This window comes from Brachycentrus maculatus, unplaced genomic scaffold (genome assembly GCF_059751285.1).
Source record: "Brachycentrus maculatus isolate JH-2025_06_01 unplaced genomic scaffold, ASM5975128v1 h1tg000142l, whole genome shotgun sequence".
Taxonomy (NCBI): Eukaryota; Metazoa; Arthropoda; class Insecta; order Trichoptera; family Brachycentridae; genus Brachycentrus; species Brachycentrus maculatus.
The window spans coordinates 19424-39436 of record NW_028280895.1 but is presented as its reverse complement, the minus strand read 5'-3'; the positions used below and the strand labels follow the sequence as shown (position 1 = coordinate 39436).

The window sequence follows — 20013 nt, the reverse complement described above, 5'->3', positions numbered from 1 at the left end:
GTTGTCACAAAATATTGTCAGGTATGAAACCTGACAAAAATTTGTCAGCGCAAATATTTTTGGAACAGATGTCTTTTCTCGTGCGCGTAGGTCATACGGGTTAGCGGGGAATGGTGAAGAAAAACCGCGCGTATCACGTACGTTCGTATGTGTAGGGCGGTTAAATACAATATAACCTCAAATTTGATTTGTTAAACGTCCAATTTAAAGTGAAAAATCTATATTTCATAAAATTCAAGAAAAAAAGCAGTCGTACGACGGAGGGTTAAGAGAAGTGGCCTAGATAAATAAAAATGCAGACACAATGCGACATCTTACAGTTAGTTTATTCATTGCTTGAGCTGACTTGATTGCACAAGTCTTGAAAATCACATGTTAATTTGATGTTTGCATAACCTTTGTGATTTCTATAAAAAGTAGGTGAAAATTTATATTTTTATCATTCATAAGTTAACACCTAGCTGGGACAGAGTGTGGAATATATAAGGAAATCACAATGAAATCGGTAAATAAATTTCATTTAAATAGTAAATGGTTCTTTTCATACGAGTTTATTCATACGATAAGCAAACAATTTTCGTGAATTTTACTTTTATTTTATTTGAACGGTGACCCGGTTTCGTTGTTACCGATATCTTCAGAATAGTTAGAAAAGTATTAAATTGTTGTTTTAATGTAAAATGCAGTTATAATATACTATTTTTATATATTTTTTTTACTATGTTTTAATTGTGGCATTACAAAAGAATTTGAGTTGAGTGGTTGTCAATAATGGGTAGAATTAATGAATGTTAAACGTGTGTAAAGTAATCACTTAAACCAGCCTACGACAGTCGTCAGCCCAGTAAATGTTCAGACTTCCATATTCTTCTTCATCTTTGATGAGATGTCAAAAAATAATATGCATTTACTTTGTGGTTAGTTCTTTGCGTTCACAAACATTGTTTGCATGCTGTGGTAGTGATTGTCCTGACGAAGAGACGGGTACGTCTCGAAACCGGTAGACATAAAAATATCGGTGAGTGGTTATATACTAACTAATATAACTAACATTTTTGAATTATTTTTTGACATCTCATCGAAGATGAAGAAGAATATGGAAGTCTGGGCATTTACGTGGCTGATCACTTTACACAGGTGTAACATTCACCGATTCTATTCATTATTGATAACCACACTACTCGATTTCTTGGAAGTTCTATAAATATGAACCAATTTTGAAACGTTGTTCTTGAATCACTAGAACTTCACTAGAGACATCTATTGGTGAGATGAAGGGAGCTTTTTAATAAGCAGAAGCTCTTATATTAGTATATGAGGTCAGAATCCTGGATTATAATCACATACATGAGAAACGCCAGAAAATATCATTTTCATGTTTATTATTAAAGCTTATAATTTGACCAGATAATTTATTTACAACATTTTGAGTGTGTCCAAAAACTTGTTCACAAATCTGGATTATCTCCAATTATTGGAGTTATTTTTCATATTATTATTTAATAATATGAAAAATAAAAATTTCATATTGACTTTATGTGTTTATCAACAAAAATTATGTCTTTGATCTCTTTTTATATTTTTCTTTTCTTTTCAGTTATTTTTTGTATCACTTTTGCTGGTTTCCACTTTAGCAGCCCCCCAGGTAGAAATTTTGCGATATGACAGTGAACACAACATCGATTCCTATAACTTCGTGTAAGTACTCTTCATATATTTTTTTAATATCAATTTTTTTTTAATCATGACACAATACATCTACCTGACATACTTTTCGACATCTCAACATAGATGAAGAAGAATATGGATTTGAGTATTTATACCTGTCATAGCGTTGCTGTATCTGGGGTTTCACAACAAGGGAGAGAATTTCCGAAATACAAGTTATACAAAATAGTATGTTTTGAATATTGAACGCATTAACTTTGTGAATCATATTGATATATTATTTCGAGAAGTAAAAATACTTTATGTTTTGATCCACTCACAAAACACAAAGTATTTTTATTATATACAAAATAGAGCCATTAGAAATATGTATTTTTATTTTTTTATTTTTTTTATTTTTTGACATCTCATCAAAGACGAAGAATATGGAAGTCTGGGCATTTACAGGGCTTACGACCGTCATAGGCTGGTTTGAGTGATCACTTTACACACGTGTAACATTCACCAATTCTACCCATTATTAAAGTGATCACTCAAACCAGCCTATGACGGTCGTAAGCCCCGTAAATGCCCAGACTTCCATGTTCTTCTTCATCTTTGATGAGATGTCAAAAAATTATATGAAAATAACTCCTGTAATTGGAGATAATCCAGATTTTGTGAACAAGTATTTGGACACACTCAAAATGTTGTAAAGAAATATATTTCGTCAACCGTACACCACTCATGTAAAAGACATTTATTTGAGCACTAACATATTACCTTTTGACATTCTACCAACAATTATTACAATTATTAGATTGCAAATACAATGCTTCAAATAATGTCTAAAACGACTCAGCAATACCATACCGATTTTAAACAAAGAAATTCATATGAGTGGATCAAAACACAAAGTATTTTTATTTCTCGAAATAATATATCAATATGATCCACAAAGTTAATGCTTTCATATTCAAAACATAAAAGAAATTCATAATCATAATACACGAGGACATAACAAAATACACGTGGAGCCGATAAACACTACTGAATTTGGAGTAAGGCCCTTAAAATATAATGTCTTTACCCAAACTAACCAGCTGTCTAACATATATAAAATAGAAACCAATCGGGCATCCAAAATAAATGATATGAAAAAATTATTTATGGAAAGATATATAATATTTGCAGTGATTAGTCATATTTTCTCATTTGTTATATTTTCTTATTTTTTTATATTTTCTATTTTTTTTTAAAAATATGCTTCTTGTGCCTATTTATTATACCCATTTATTGTTTTTATATTTTTCAATGTATTAGTTTTGGTTATTCTTTTAAAATCTTTTTTGTAACTTTTTATTATTAACAGTCATGTTAACCTTAATCTCACGTCCCAAAATGAAAAATCAAAATTACTCATCGGGAATATTGTATATATATATGACTTATTTTTGTAATATGTTTTGAAAAATAAATAAATAAATAATAAATAAATACTGGGTTTATGACCCATCATAACCTGGTTAAATGATAACTTTACACACGTGCAACATTCGCCTCTTCTATACATGATTGACAACCACAATATTCAAATGTTTGGAACTCCTAGATCTCATGACAAAGTACATCTGATATCCATACAGATACACATACGTACACGCATATAAACATGGTTTAAACTTATTATGTAGAACAAAGATGATTAAAGAAAACACTTCGTTTTTTACCACTTGAGTTTTATTATAGATTACATGTTTCAGAAGTTAAACTTCCATCATTCAGGTCTGTAGTTATTATGCAGACCTGAATGATGGAAGTTTAACTTCTGAAACATGTAGTCTATAATAAAACTCAAGTGGTAAAAAACGAAGTGTTTTCTTTAATCATTGTAACATGTCTTACCACAAAGTTAATGCCGAAACAATAAATAAAATAGAACAAAGATATTGCAATTATTTTTAAACTGGTATATATATGCACTGATGTACGATTCCTTTCGTATGCATGTTTAAATTTACAAAAAACGACGAAACCCGGTTGCTGGTCAAATAAAATAAACGCGAAAACAACTTTATAGTTCTTGTTTTACTATATGATTCAGTATCTGATATTGAGAATAAATCATATTTTTCTTCTGACTCCATCCCAACTTGTCTTTGTAGACTGTTGGAATGAGCTCTCCTCATCCTCAGGTTGTAGGTCCCTCTATCATAGACAACATCACATATGCTCTACCTTCGAATCATGTTATCTTTCTGCAAGATCCATGAATTCTTCGATCTTCCTCTAGATGTCTTTCGAGGAAAGTCCATGGCGATTGCCTGGTTCACAATATGATCAAGTTTTTTGTATCCTATGTGCCCATACCATCCCAATTGCCTTTCCTCCACCTTTCTTTTGATATCCACTACACCCAGACTTCCACGAATTCCTGAACTCTGTATTTTGTCTCTGGGGCACTCCAGCTGACCACATAAGCACTCGCATTTCACCAGTTTCTAGTTGCCTAGATTTGGTGTTAAATATCGTCCAGCATTTGGTTATAATACACCAATCCTTCATTAATCTCTATATTTTTTCAATGTATTCTGATCTTTTTATCTTATTTTCAGTCATAGTTGTCGAGGATAGGAAAACTTGAACCATTCCACGAATGCGTGAACTCTTTAAGACTTCTATTAAAAATTGTCTATTTTTTCAGATTTCAAACTAGTGATGGTACGTACCGGTCGGAAGTGGGGCAATTGAACAATCCCGGAACTGATAATGAAGCCCTTTCCGTTTCCGGTAATTATCAGTATGTCGGTCCTGACGGAGTAACATACACGGTGACGTACACGGCTGATGAAAATGGATTTAGACCAGCAGGAGATCACATTCCTAAGACTAATTTTTAGCTGATTGAACCGACCTTATTCTTTATTTCCTCACACTGTACAAATTTATATTAATAAACTATTTTAATGTGTCAAAAATAATACTGGTTTGTATTTTATTTTTTTAGATGAAAAAAAAGATTAATGTTTTTATTATTTACACAAATATTTCAATTTCATACTATTTCTGTGAGCCTAGTGAAATTCTAGCAATTCAAGCAATATGCTTCGAATTTGAACAATTTATTTAGAAGTTCCATGTATTTGAATAGTGGGTTGTCAGTCACGGATAAAATTAATGAATATAACACATGTGTAAAGTGATAACTTAAACCAACCAATGACGGTCGTAAGCCCCGTAAATGACCAGAATTCCATATTCTTCTTCATCTATGTTGAGACAAATAAAAATAATATGAAAAATAGTTCAATTTTTTTTATATAATCCAGATTTGTATTTGGACACACTTTAAATGTTTGAATACAGAATGGTTTGGCATTCTTTCTCTGCCTAACCCTGCGTGAAACGGAGTGATGGTTAGTATTATGGTGTGCAAGTGTGTGCGTGGTATTGTGCGGGAAGCCAGAGCAGGATATTTAAAAGAAATGCGTACTTACAGTTTGTTTATTTAAATAAATTCTTACACTTTGGTAACGATTTGATATTAATTTATTATAATTTGTCTAATGGATTATTGAACTTTAAATTAATTAAGAAGCTAAAATATACGTCCTTTAACAATCAAGCGATAGCAGGCGATTCTCGCCAATAGTAGTTAATTACATCTTTCCGTGTTTTTTGGGATGCTTTCTAAACATTTTTTGTAGCGTGTATTGTCATAAATGTTTTCTAATCCATGAAATGAAATTACTTTTTTTATTAATAGAGTACCTTTTTTCGTAATAGCCTTTGTTAGTACGTTCAACGTAGGTATGTCATTTACAAATTCATGACTAATTTCATAATATGGACTTTATTCCTATGAAATATCTTAAAAAATACACATCTGTATACTTTCACTCTGTTGTTTTATGACATTAACGTTACCATAAAAAAATATCATATTTCAGGCGTTACCCAGCGTGTAAATTAATTTGGGAAGGATCTTGCATACATCCAAATAAAAAAAATCGTCTAAATAAAAGCTTTCCCAACCAAAGATATTTCTCATATTATAAGTCTCGGCATTTACGGGGCTGACGACCGTCATGGGCTGGTTTAAGTGATCACTTTACACACGTGTAACATTCACCAATTCTACCTATTATTTACTACCATCCTCATCTTTGATGAGATGTCAAAAAATAATATGAAAAATAGCTCCTATAATTGGAGATAATCCAGATTTGTGAACAAGTATTTGGACAGACTCAAAATGTTGTTAAGATATATCTTATGAACTCACATATACAGTGTCATGAGATTAATGATTGGTATTTATTTATCCATTGAAACATATTAATATACATACATAAGTCACACATATAATATTCCCGATGAGTAATTTCCATTACTCGTTTTGAGACATGAGATTGAGGTTAACAAGACTGAAAAACAGATAAGAAAAAAATATAAAATAAAAGGTACAGTAAATAGGCACATGAGCTAAGAAGCATGTAAAGGAAAAAATGTGTGGGAGTTACAAAAATTGAGTAGTGTGGTTGTCAATCATGGGTAGAATGGTGAATGTTGCACGTGTGTAAAGTGATCACTTGAGCAGCCCATACACCATTCTGGAAGTCCCGAGTTCAAATCCCAGTTAGGATAGGGGAGGTTAAATAAATATAAGTGATTTTTTCTCTCTAATATTTTTACAATATCACCCTGGACTGGTACCTGAAGCGGAGACTGATCACTTTTCCTTCTTGTGTTAACGATCAAGATAACACTGCTTTTATATGATGCTGTGCCTTATTGCCACCATTGGGGTGCAGATAAGGGTTTGAAGAATTTCAAATCTCATAATGCAACAATTGATAACTGCATAGAGAAAAAAAAATGTCCAAGGATTGCACTAAAATTTCAAGTTATTAACTTTTCCTAAAAATAAGTTCTTAGTCACTGTATTCATGGAATGTAAATCAAACAGGCTTGAAAAACGACAAAATGGCATTTTTTATATATGGGATAAATATCGAAAATACCATTTTTTAAAGGATGCAATAAAAATTTCAAATCTGTTTGATTTATAACGAAGTCCGCTAAAAAAACCTGATTTTACGAAATTCTATCATTATGAAAATCATTACAGTAAAACCCTGATATAACGGTCAAATAGAAGGAGGGGGTGTCCGTTGCATGAAAATAGATTTTAAACTTTTTTTATTGAAAATGGGACACTAGTGTAATAAGATAAATTTATGTATTCATTTTAAATCAAACACAGATATTATGAGTCTACTAAGTTGCATTTTATTAAAAAAACACATAAAAATTATATTGCGACAATTGTTTCACGATGCAGTGCCCCATTGGGTGCGGATAGGGATTAGAAAAGGGTTTAAGGGATAAGGGTCTTTTTTATAATCGAATCTCTAAAATTAGAAAAAATCCTACCTATAATATAGCTAAACTTCGTAATCTGACGAATAGTCAATAAATATTATTAGATCGTCGAGATGTGATCTTACCACTGATAACTTTCGGGTTGTGGTCATGTGGTTAGCGTACAGTTTTTTGTAGTAGATAATTTTTTAAATAATAAAAACACAAATATTTCTTTAATAAGACTTCGTTTTCGGCAGCATTGTTAATTTTTTAATTTAAAGATTAATGTTGTGTTTTTGTAATTTACACAAATATTTCAATTTAATACTATTGCTGTGAGCCTCAGCGGCTCATTATTAGAAATATGTTTCAATTTGTGGTAGAGTGGATTCGAACTGAGAAACTCTGACTTGACCGGCCGCGACACTAACCACGGGACCACAACCCGACATACAGTTGTTGCTCCAGCTAGGTGCAGTCTATGAGCGGGACGGCATAATGTCCAAATTCTAGTGCTAGACATATGTGACGTGATTGCCATGGACGCTAAAAGCTGTTTACAACATTTTGAGTGTGTCCAAATACTTGTTGACGAAATCTGGATTATCTCCAATTACAGGAGTTATTTTCAGATTATTTTTTTGACATCTCATCAAAGATGAAGAAGAATATGTCTGAGAAGAGAAGTCTGGGCATTTACGGGGCTGACGACCGTCATAGACTTCCATATTCTTCTTCATCTTTGATGAGATGTCAAAAAAATAATAAAACTGCTTACATACAGCGACACTTGATTTCAAGCATGTTATATTAACAGGACGTTTTTATTTTTTTACATTTGACCACAGTTTTTGTCCGTTAAATCTGAAGTTCGTCAAATAGAGGCCCGTTATATCGAGGTTTGACTGTACTTAATATAAATAATTCGAAGCAAGTGATTAACATAGTATTATAATACCTTAACATTTTAATGTTTCGCGACATTATATGGGTCCATCACAAAAATGTGACGCATGTGCATACAAAAATAAATTGGTCTAACAAATTTATTATAATATATTAATTATCATAAGATATGTGATTCGTCTAGACATGGGAGATCGAATTTAAAATCGAATTTGATAACGGATTATTTTTTTAAAGAAGTTGTGAGCACCAAAAAGTGAATAAAATATCTGATCAATTATAAGCTGCATAAAAATTGAAATCATGTTTTCAGGCATCTCCCAGTTTGTAAAATAGGTTAAAAATAAAAGAATCTCTCCTAAATAAAAGTTTGGTCAAATCAACTTCAGATACTGACGGGAAGCACATGCAGCGACGTGAGAATTATATTATATGTTGTATGTATGAGTTCCAAAATAAATAATAAAAAAATCAATCAAACCCTTATCCGCACCCCAATGGTGCATAGAGGACTGCATTATATAATGGCAGTGTTATCTTGATTGATAACACACGAAGGAAAAATGATTAGCCCTCCGCTTCAGGTACCAGTCCAGGGTGATATTGAATAAATATTAAAGTGAAAAATTATTATATTTATTTGACGCCCCCTGGGAATCGAACCTGGGACCTCCAGAATGGTAGCCGAGCGTGCTGACCATTACTTTACGGAGTCAGACAAAATAAGTTGTCAATAATTAGTTGAACGGTGAATGTTACACATATACCATAAAAGCGATCTCTTAAACCATCCTATAACAAGTCGTAAGTCTTTAATGCCCAGAATACGATATTTTTCTTCATCCTGTTTATATTCACATTGTTGGACATACATACATATTCACCCCCAAGCGCTCTTTTCACCTTTAAACAATTCTTACTTGTCAATTCAACACGTATTTTTTTAATGCCGTTTTCAATAAATATCCCTGAATAAAAATCCGGACGGCATTTACCGGTGGATTACGATTACATCATCAAATTTATGCATTGAAGTAGAACGAGGATCATTTAAGCAAAATTAAGAAATAACATGAATCTTAAAAAAAAATTAAATTTTTAAATCAAACACGGACTTTTTGAGTCTACTGAGTTGTATTTTATTAACAAAAACACATGAAAAATTAATATTGTAACAATTGTTTCGCCTAGTTATGGCATTTTTAAACGAATGTTTGTCACAATATTAATTTTTTATGTGTTTTTGTTTATAAAATACAACTTAGTAGACCCAAAAAACCTGTGTTTGATTTAAAAATTGATACATAAATTAAAATGGAGTTCTACAAATTAAATGCCAAATCAATTTTTAAATATCTTAAAAATGGTTCAAATTTTCATAAATTTATATATTTTCCGTATCCCTATTAAGAAAGCTTTATTTTGTGAGTTACTTTATTTTGTAAGCATCTAGACTCCCCCATCCCTGCTTGAAACGTCTTTGTTCCCTGCATGTTCCGACCTATGAATCCCCAACATGCGCCTGTAGCACCACATTTCAAACGCCTCTATTTATTTATGTGCAGTTTGTATTTTCACCTATTAATGAAAACATCCGTAGAAATTCGTCATCTACACATAGGTATTTGGCTAACGCCTCTGACGTCACAAAAAGTCTACCCTGACAAGGTTTCTCCCTCGGGCCATTCATCTTTCTTTATCTCGGTCATCCTAACAAACTAGCTCCTCAAAAATACCGCACCCGATATACGATTGTTTTCTTTACATTTCATCAAGCCTAATTCTCAATTTACCCATTCGCATGTTGTTTATTTTTCGGTTCAAAGTCGAAATAATTTTCCATTTTTTTCTCCATACTTGTTTTATTATTAAAAGACATAGAAGTGGTCTTAAACAAGCGTTTTATTTTTCTATTTAAATCAATATGTTTTTCTAACATAGGAATCCAACTACCCACCGAAGAGTATCCAAGCTTCTTTCTGAACATTATTATAGAATTGCGGTCATAATTTCTAAAATGACAAAGCTAAAACGCATTTAAACTTTATAATTTTGTAAAAATTGTTTTTATTTTTGTATTTTTATTTTGTTTATAAATAAAAATAATACTTAACACTGGCAGAAACATCCTTTCACTGAGTGACTGCCAAATTAATAAATAATACAAAATGGATTCCCAGTCACAAATTTTAGGAATGTCCAGTAAATCCAGACAAATATATCGAACAGTTTACAAACATATTCTTTTTAAGAATGTGAAGTTCAAAAACGTCATATTTCAATAACTTAGTTTTTCAGGAAGTCGTATTTTAAGTTAAAAAATATAAAAATATGTTTTAAAAATTAATATCAAGCCACTTATTGAACTTTTTACCGTGCAATAAATCTTTTAAGGTAAAACCTAAAGGTTTTATCTCCATTTGAAAAATATTGAGTATATTTAAAAAAATATTTGAACAATACCTTTTCTTCAAAATGCAAAAACAACACTTTCTGCCCTGTAGCGGGTAAATATTTGGTAAAAAAAATATGCCGCATTTGCTGGGATATAGTACATTTTCTGGGCATTCCGAAAACATGCACAACTGAAAATTAACGATTTTTTATATATGACGTTGTTGAATGGAGTAAGCGTTATCCCCAATCTCCTCAGCTACTCAAATAATTGTTTTTTTGTATTGGAAAATCATATCTGCAAATGTGGTTTAATTAATTGCAACAGATTTTATAAAATTTACCTTGAATGGCATCATCGTTTTGTAATTTATGTCTTAAAACAACAAAAAAATGTAATGTTTTTTAGTAACAGCGATTATCTAGTACGTTAGTGACCTTTAATGACTTTCGATATTAATTATAACGTACGTATTATAAATATCCACGTAACACAAGATAATTGACTCTATTTTATACAATCTCGGATTCTTTTATGAGGTTTTGTGCCAAGTGAGAAGGTCACAGGATTCAATCTTCCAAGGAGACTGTTCTATTTCTGTGCATGTCATGTCAGGTTCACATGACGTCGACTATCACTTGAAAGTAATTATCCTTGTCTTGGGCAGCTCTAAACATCGCCTCGGTGGTCCTGATCCCCGTCCAATCTCGTATATAATGGAGCCCAGAGATTTGTCGTCTTTCCACACCTCATCGACCCTCTATTTTAGCTTTTATGATTAAGTGCAATAGCTCGTACGTCTCTCCTCTTAGCACATGCCCCAGATAGGACACCTTCCGGGCCTTGATATCAGTCAGCAACTGTCTCCCTACTCTTACTCTTTGGTACACATTCACGTTGCTGACCATATCGATCCATGAAATGCGTAGTATTCTACGATGTAACCACATTTCGAATATCTCTTATCGGTTCATAGTGTTGATCTGGAGGGTTCACGGTTTAACTCCGTAGAGAAGTACTGACCAAACATTACAACAATAGAAGAGATGAATGAATATGGAAGAGGCGAAGATTGTTTGCACTGTTGAGACCATAAAAATTAGCCATTTCAATGAGTCAATTAAAGAATGAATATAACTTCCGAAATTTTAGTAATATGGTTGTTAATAACAGATCATTTAAACCAGCCTATAACTTTAAATACCCACACTTCCATATTATTCTTTATATATCGCTCACTCCTTTCAAGAACGTCATAAATCAAAAAACTTGATTTTTCAGGAGAACTTTTTAAAGTTTAAAAATAAAACACAATGTATTAAAAATAAATATCAAGCCACTTATTGAACTTTTTACTGTGCAACAGATCTTTTTAGGTAAAACCTAGAGGTTTTTTCTCCATTTGAAAAATATTTGATATATTTAAAAAAAGAATTAAACAATATCTTTTCTTCAAAATGCAAAAACAACATTTTCTGCCCTGTAGCGGGTAAATATTAAGTTAAAAATATGCCGCTTTTGCTGGGATATGGTACATTTTCTGGGCATTCCCAAAACATACACAACTCGAAATTGTCAATTTTTGATTTATGACGTTCTTGAAAGGAGTGAGCGCTATGTTTAGATTATCAATATAAATAACTTCTGTAGAGAAAAGCCCAGAATTTGTGAACAAATAATTAGACACACTCAAAGTATTGTCAAAATATTTACCCCGACTTACGCTATTCTAAAGTTAAACGTAACTTCGAGGTATTCATTACCGTTTTGTTTAAAATACTTTGTTGCCTTTTTGTAAAATAAAATATCGATTTATGAATGATATCGGTATTCGAGAATGAATCATGAATCACGACGTGTTTACGTCACGAGTATGTAAAAAATACTGAACGAAAAAATAAATTAGTTAAAAGGTGCATATAATAATGCATTAATCAGATGCCCTAGAGTCTACTAGACCAGTGTTCCGCAAACTTTTTCTGATCAAGGTACACCTGCCAAATCAAGTTTTATTGACTGTATCCGTAATAAAGGTCTAAAATTATAATCAAGGTGTAGGTACTAGAATGATACACAGATTTGGGTCTCAAGATTTTTTTTTATGGATGTAATGTCCATATTTATTTTTTTTTTTTTCAACATTCTAACCTTTCAAAACTCTAAAACCCAACTCTAAAATTCAGAATCAGCTTCATTTATTTAGTATTCACGTGTTTAGCGGTTGTAAATAATGCGGAATGCATCGAAACACGTGTTACAATAGATTTTAAGAATTAGTGGTATTTACTGAGTAAAACATTAAATAAAAAGTGAAATTGTTACTACATATAACAGAATTGCGAATAAATTTGCATCTCAAGATTTTTTAACTGTTGTAATGTGCATATTGTGTCCGCCTCCGTAGTGTAATGGTCAGCACGCTCGGCTACCGTTCTGGAGGACCCGGGTTCAATTTCCAGGGGGGGTAAAAATAAATATGAGTGATTTTTTCACTGTCATATTTATTCAATATTACCCTGGACTGGTACCTGAAACGGTGGGCTGATCACCTTTCCTTCATGTGTAAACGATCAAGATAACACTGCGTTTATATGACGCAGTGCCCTATGCACCATTCGGGTGCGGATAAGGGTTTTATTTATTATTATGTGCATATTTGTCTCTTCGACTAAAAGTTTGATGACCACCGCCTTGGCCAGTGTAACCAAGGCCAACTATACCAATCTATTAAATTATTCGTCCTGTCGATTTGCAGACAAAAAAAAACCATCACCGATTCGAGAATCCACAGAGGATGACACCATAAAATAACAACCCATGAAAAACGTGATATCGTTTTGTTATAATATATTTATAATTAAATCACATTCTCCAATATCTCAGTTCAGTGATATCTCTCCTACAAGCCTGTTGTATATAGATAAAATAATAAAAGTACAAAATATTTTGGGCAAAATGAAATTCGTAAGTTCAGTAAATAAAACTTTTTTGTGAAAAAATTATACTTTTTGACATATAAATGTACTGATTTTATAATGTCTTTTTTATATTACCATGTTTAAAATAATAAAAGTTGAAAAAAATTAAAAACCTAATTTTTTAAATTTTATGAATTTCAAATTTATTGATAATCTAGGGAGGTTTAGTTCATTTCGTGGATTATCGAAGAGTTGATGTTTTTCGAAGATTTTAAGAATGTAGAAGCACCCTTTAGGTAATATTTTACGAATATGGCGGTATATCAACTATCCAAAATCATTATTTTTTATTTATTTATTTAAAAAAAAATAATATCGCAATTTATTTCATTTACTAGACATTTCTACTTATCTTATAGTACTAGTTCCGCTGTGACTTATACGAAATACGCTCTTGTGCTTGAAGAAGGATTTATACTCAATCGTTATTGTTTGTACTTACTCAATGATACTTTTGTCTTCTTTCTTTGCATTTTTAAAAAAAAAAAAAAATGTTTATTTATATATTTTTGATTTTACTTTATTTAACTAACTTCTAAGTGAAAAACACCCAGTGATGTGAACAAGTATTTGGGGACACTTAAAATGTTGTGAATAAAAAAAAAACATGTCGAATTTTTCAGGGGTTTTCCGGTGTGTAAAGATTATCCAGAGTTCGGATCTTGCATACTAAAGGGTCTCTGTCAACAAATAGCTTTGTAAATTCAATCATAGATCGCTGTTGTGAACACATATGTGCTGTGTCGCGAGATTATTCATATATATATATATATATATGAGTTTCAAAAATTTGAGCAATGTGATATGTCAATGTGTCAATAATTGTTAGTATGGTGAATGTTGCACGTGTATAATGTAATCACTTATCCAGCCTATGACGTCCACTAAAATCCAAAAAAAAATATGTTTGATTAATGCTCAATAATTATCAGAATGGTGAACGTTTTACTAGTGTATAATGCGATCACCTAAGTTAGCAAAATGCTAAATTGTAAGCCCAGGAATTCTAAGCCTCTCATCTTTTTTTACTACTACTACTACTACCATCACGCCGTTTCCCCGCAGGGGTAGGCAGAAAGAATGGAACGCCACACTCTTCTCATCTTTTTTTTATTTAAATTAAAAATAGAAATATTTGTGTTTTTATTAATAACAAAAATTCTTTATTTCCATAATATTTATGTGATGCTAAGCAGCTCATTATTAAAAATAGGTATCAAATTGTGGGTTCTAACCCAGAAACTCAAGAGTCAGAGTCAAGAGTCAGCGACACTAACCATAGGACCACAACCCAACAAATCTTCTGTCGTATAAAAAGGTAGATGCTTTATCTGAGTTGAGGCACCTTTAACATTATGTTGATATATTCTCCGGTTGATATTATATTATGGTTATAATCCGTAGGTCTTTACTCCGTCGATAACAAAACCAGTTTCTTTGATTGTGGATTGGTTTTTAGTATTTTAAGAAACTCGCATATAGTGCAACGCTTCACATTCCTACAATATAATATATTTCAAAACAGAATTTCTTACAAAAAATTACCGCTGAGCTTTTACAAGTTATCACTTAAAAATTAACGTTTTACAAATCAAATTATATTTTATAAAAAAGTCTGCAGTTCTTCAAACCCTTATCCGCACCCGATGGTGCATAAGGCACTGCATCATATAAACGCAGTGTTATCTTAATCGTTAACACATGAAGGAAAGGTGATCAGCCCTCCGCTTCAGGTATCACTCCAGGGTAATATTGAATAAATATTAGAGTAAAAAAATGACTGACAGAATTATTAAAAATATTTTCATATTAGAACTACATATACCGTCATTATGAAAACTTGCACATATCTTTTATTCTTAAGACAAGCAAGTGCGTTAGTCGTCAATTTGGCACACCTGCGCGGCGCGCTGTCATAGTCTGTGCGCGCGATGTGTTTTCAGACAAGATTTTCACTGCTTCGAATCATGAGTACAAAATTAAAATTCTGAATTTTTTCAATAAAATACAACATAACCTCCAATTTGGTTTGTAAGGAGCTTAATTTGTTTTGTAATGCATCCAATGTGATTTTAAAGGCGTCCAATTCGGTTTGTAAAACTTCCAATTTGAATTGGAAAACCAAATTATACAGTAACTTATATGATATAATTGTGTTTTTTTCAGGTGTTGGTTCTTTTTATTTCTGCCTGGATTATGTCCGTTTTTGCCACAGAAGATCCTAAAGATGCAGTTGTAAAAAATTACGAATTCGTGAGAGGACCAACAAATAATTATCGCTTTGGGTATGTACATTATGGTTGTTCTTCTTCTTTAAATAGTGTAACAGTGGAACTTCGGATACTGAACTAATTAGCGATCTAGCCTGTTCGGATTTGGAAAAGTTCGAATTAACATATTGGGTCCTTTTGATTTTTTTCTTGTTCATTCAGCTCTAATGTGAATTAAGTACTATATGACGTTGTTTTTTTTTTATTTTTTACATTTCAATCTAATATTACAGTACTTGAGTAGCAACACAGGTACAGTACTGTATACTTTAAATCTTTAGGTAACTAACCAACTAACTAACTAACCATCACGCCGCTTCCCCGCAGGGGTAGGCAGAGAGAATCGAACGCCACACCACTCTGTCTTTGCAAACATTCTTTGCCTCTTCTACATTCATGCATCTCCTCATACATACCCGACGATTATTACGACTCCTGACCCGGCCGCTTTCAAGTATTTGACATACCTGATTGTGCCAAGTTTTCCTCGGGCGTCCTCTGCTTCTTTTTCCAACTACATTCGCCTCATAAATTTGTTTAACCGTTCTTTTTTCACTCATACGCTCCACATGTCCAAACCATCTCAACACACCTTTCTTAATTTTATCGATAATGCTTATCTCAGCCTTACATTCTTTCCTTATTTCATCATTCGAACATCTATCAAACATCGTTTTGCCACACATTCGTCTGAGGGATCGCATTTTGACTGCATTCAGTCTGCTTTCATCCTTCTTTTGCCAACTCCATGCTTCGCTTCCATACATAAGGGTTGAAACCAGAACTCCATTGTGTACTGCCAGTTTAGCTTCTGCTGATAGACTTTTATTTGCTAAAACTGATTTTAGTGCACCATTCATTCTGTTCCCAGCATTCACTCTCCTTTCTATGTCTTTATCAATCTAAATTGAACAAGGTTATTGGATTGAATTCTACTTTCATTTACATTTACATTTATGATAATATATGACGCTTTTCGCCTTATTAAGACATTATCAAACTATTGTGTTTGATTAAATTAGGTGAAATTAGGTGAATGATTGATCGTTGGCGTTTGTTCAACAAGCCAACTGTTTACAATCCCTGTTTGTTGTATGATTTATGTTGACATGGAATAGGTACTATATACACACACACACACACACACACACACACACACACACACACACACACACACACACACTCACACACACTCACACTCACCCCAACCAACTTTCACATCCTTACTTTCATAAGGATAGCATTATCGGTGGATTTTTTTAATTGGCTGTAGATTTATTAATTGTTGTTGTATATTGTTTTGTAGTGGCTGTAAAAATCCCAAATAAATAAAAATAATAATAATGTCATTATAAGACGCAACGCGTCACATATTTTCACTACATATATGTGAATAAATGTAGAACTCAATCCAACAACCTTATTTAATTTTTAAAACATTACCCAAAAAAATTCAAATAAAATTCTACCAACTGTCTACAGTTACAATAAATAACCATCAATTCTCGTAGGGGTAGGTGAAAAGAATATAACGCAACAACAATTTTTCATGTCTGTTATCTTTATTTCAGGTTTGATTCAAGTGACGGGACATCCCGTCAGGAAGAAGGGGTTGATGGAGACGATGACGCGCTAGCCGTTAAGGGAGCAGTATCATGGATAGCCCAGGATGGGTCCAGATACCAGATGACCTTTAACGCTGATAAGAAAGGATTCAGACCGATAATAAAACGCATATCTGGACCAGAGTAATTTTTCGAATGAAACGATTTCGGTTAAAGGATTTCAATAAACACTGTTTAGACATTGTAACGTCATATCGACGGTCCCTACGTAAAGTACTCTATTTCCAAATCTGTTACTTTACAGGAGAGAGCTTAGAAGATTTTTACAACGTATTCTTTTTTATTAATTAACGGTTTTATCTGAAATTCTAAACTAGTATTATTCTTTCGAAAACACGATAAAATAATGTATTAAATCATTTTAAAACTTTATGTTTTGTTAAAATTAATAAATTAGCGTTTTAGGAGTTCAGTTCATTTCGAAAATTCCATGTAGATAGCTTCTTATACGCCTGAAAACTAGGCGTAATTTATTTTATATATTTTTTTGTTTGCTTATATTTGTAGATAACGGTCAGTTGATAACTTACACTTATATCTCTAAATTGACTAAAATGTAGTTAGAGCACTTTACGTAGGGTACGTCGATATAATATAACGACTTACGTAATATAACGTATAACGTTTTATAACGTGTTATAAAATATAACGTATAACGCAGTGACTGGCAACCTTTTGAGAGACTGTGTAAAGAAAAAAACAAATTTGTAAATTTATTTTGATGAGTCAGTAAATTCATTGAAAAATAACATTTTCTTATAATTTTATTTTAATTCAATTTAATTTTTCCATATCACGTTCGATGATAACAGTGTAAAAAAGACCTTTAGTTAGTTACTTAAAATTAAATGATTAACCTCTCCTCTCTCTCTCTCACACACACACACACACATACACAAGCCACCTTTTCTCTCTAAATATTCAAAAATATTCATAACATATATGTAGAATTATTTAATTTAGTTTTATAATTTTTAATCCATTTTTTTATGTACAACCTGTATAATTCCTAAACAAAAAAGAATAAAAAAATAAAATAATTTATTAAGTATACTTTTGTTATTATTTTTATGAGTATTTTTTTAACGTATGAATTTATTTTTTAAACAAATCTGAAGTTACACAAACATGTGATGCATTTTATTTTCATGAAATGTGGCACGCGACATGTTATGACATGTGGAAAATATTTATTTTTTGACACTCAGGCTCAAAGAGGTTCTCCATCCCTGATGTATACTATACAGAGATCCTCTGTCATACTGCGTCTTCCTATAACTAAGCGATCCCATTTAGATTACCCTAAATATTAAAATAATTTAATTAATTATTATAGTATTAAGGGTAATTTACAAAAATTATTATATAATTTAGGGTAATTTAGATAAGATATTACAATTTTAAAATATAACCTTAAAATTATAATAATTTTCTATAAAGAAACGCGAATAAAATGTTTAAATGCTAACTGAAGTTTTATTTATTGTTTCGGCATTAACTTTGTGGTAAGACATGTTACAATGATTAAAGAAAACACTTCGTTTTTACCAATTGAGTTTTATTATAGACTACATGTTTCAGAAGTTAAACTTCCATCATTCAGGTCTGTATAATAACTGTTATTATACAGACCTGAATGATGGAAGTTTAACTTCTGAAACATGTAGTCTATGATAAAACTCAAGTGGTAAAAAACGAAGTGTTTTCTTTAATGATTCTAACTGAAGTTTTTTTAAACAATCAGAATAAATTTTTGACATCTCAATATGGATGATATGAAAGTTTATTTACATAGCTTATGATATGTCATAGGCTGGTTTAAACCAGGTCCTCAGTTCTGTAAATACGCAGACTTGCGTATTCTTCTTCTGATTGACTGGAGTGATTTCTCCAACGTAGATAAGGAAGAGTATAGAAGTCTCAGCATTAATAGGGCTTTTAGCACATCAAAGGCTGGTTATGTTACCACTTTATCAGATTTGTGAACAAATTTTTGGACACACCAAAAAATTTCTTCATCTATGTAAAGATATGTGAGATGAGAAATTTTACGATGGAGTCTTTGGGAGAACAAAAGAGGTGTCGGAAGACCCCAAAAAAGATGGTCCGACGACATAGTCGCTGTGGGGGGTAGAAACTGGCTGCAAGCAGCAACCGACCGGAGGAAATGTAAAAAAGGGGAAGAGGCCCATATCCAGCAGTAGAGGTCAGAGGGCTCATGAAGAAGAAGATGTTATGATATCAAATTTAATATAATTTATTTTTACACATTTATTAATTGAATTATTGATAAACACGCAAATGATATACTTATATCTTATAACTAAATTCATAATAATATATTTTAAAAGGATATATGACAAGTTGACATTTTCAATTGCGGAAAATCTGCATTGAAAAGTCGAATTGTGAGCATATTGTCCTCTCAGGATTTTTAAAAACTATCCTTCTCAGCATGTCCCTACTGGAATCAACATCACACACACACACACACACACACACACACACACACACACACACACACACACTCTCACACACACACACACACACACACACACACACACACATGCGCGCACATTCATTCATTTGCTAGATCTACACGAAATATTTTGTACTAATTTTTATGTTTCTGTGGTCAACTATAATTGTCTTTTTATGTATTAATTTTAAATCAAACACAGATTTTTTGAGTCTACTAAGTTGTATTTCATTAAGAAAAACACATAAAAATTATATTGTGACAATTGTTTCTATATTATAATTGTCTTGTTTAGTGTTTGTTTTACATATGTTGCTGTTGTAAAACCAAATAAATAAAATAAATA

The 20013-nt window shown here is 31.9% G+C and overlaps 2 protein-coding genes across 2 annotated transcripts; both read left to right on the top strand.

Moving 5' to 3' along the window:
* The first annotated feature begins 455 nt into the window (after nucleotides 1-455).
* Nucleotides 456-4808, top strand: LOC148308965 (flexible cuticle protein 12-like). The gene is made up of 3 exons (XM_088260750.1): nucleotides 456-505; nucleotides 1598-1698; nucleotides 4352-4808. Exons 1-3 carry the CDS (start codon nucleotides 497-499, stop codon nucleotides 4545-4547), a joined length of 306 nt encoding a protein of 101 aa, XP_088116876.1. The 5' UTR covers nucleotides 456-496; the 3' UTR covers nucleotides 4548-4808.
* Nucleotides 4809-13192: 8384 nt separating this feature from the next.
* Nucleotides 13193-18239, top strand: LOC148308964 (endocuticle structural protein SgAbd-6-like). The gene is made up of 3 exons (XM_088260770.1): nucleotides 13193-13279; nucleotides 15460-15578; nucleotides 17135-18239. Exons 1-3 carry the CDS (start codon nucleotides 13271-13273, stop codon nucleotides 17313-17315), a joined length of 309 nt encoding a protein of 102 aa, XP_088116896.1. The 5' UTR covers nucleotides 13193-13270; the 3' UTR covers nucleotides 17316-18239.
* Nucleotides 18240-20013: the final 1774 nt, after the last annotated feature.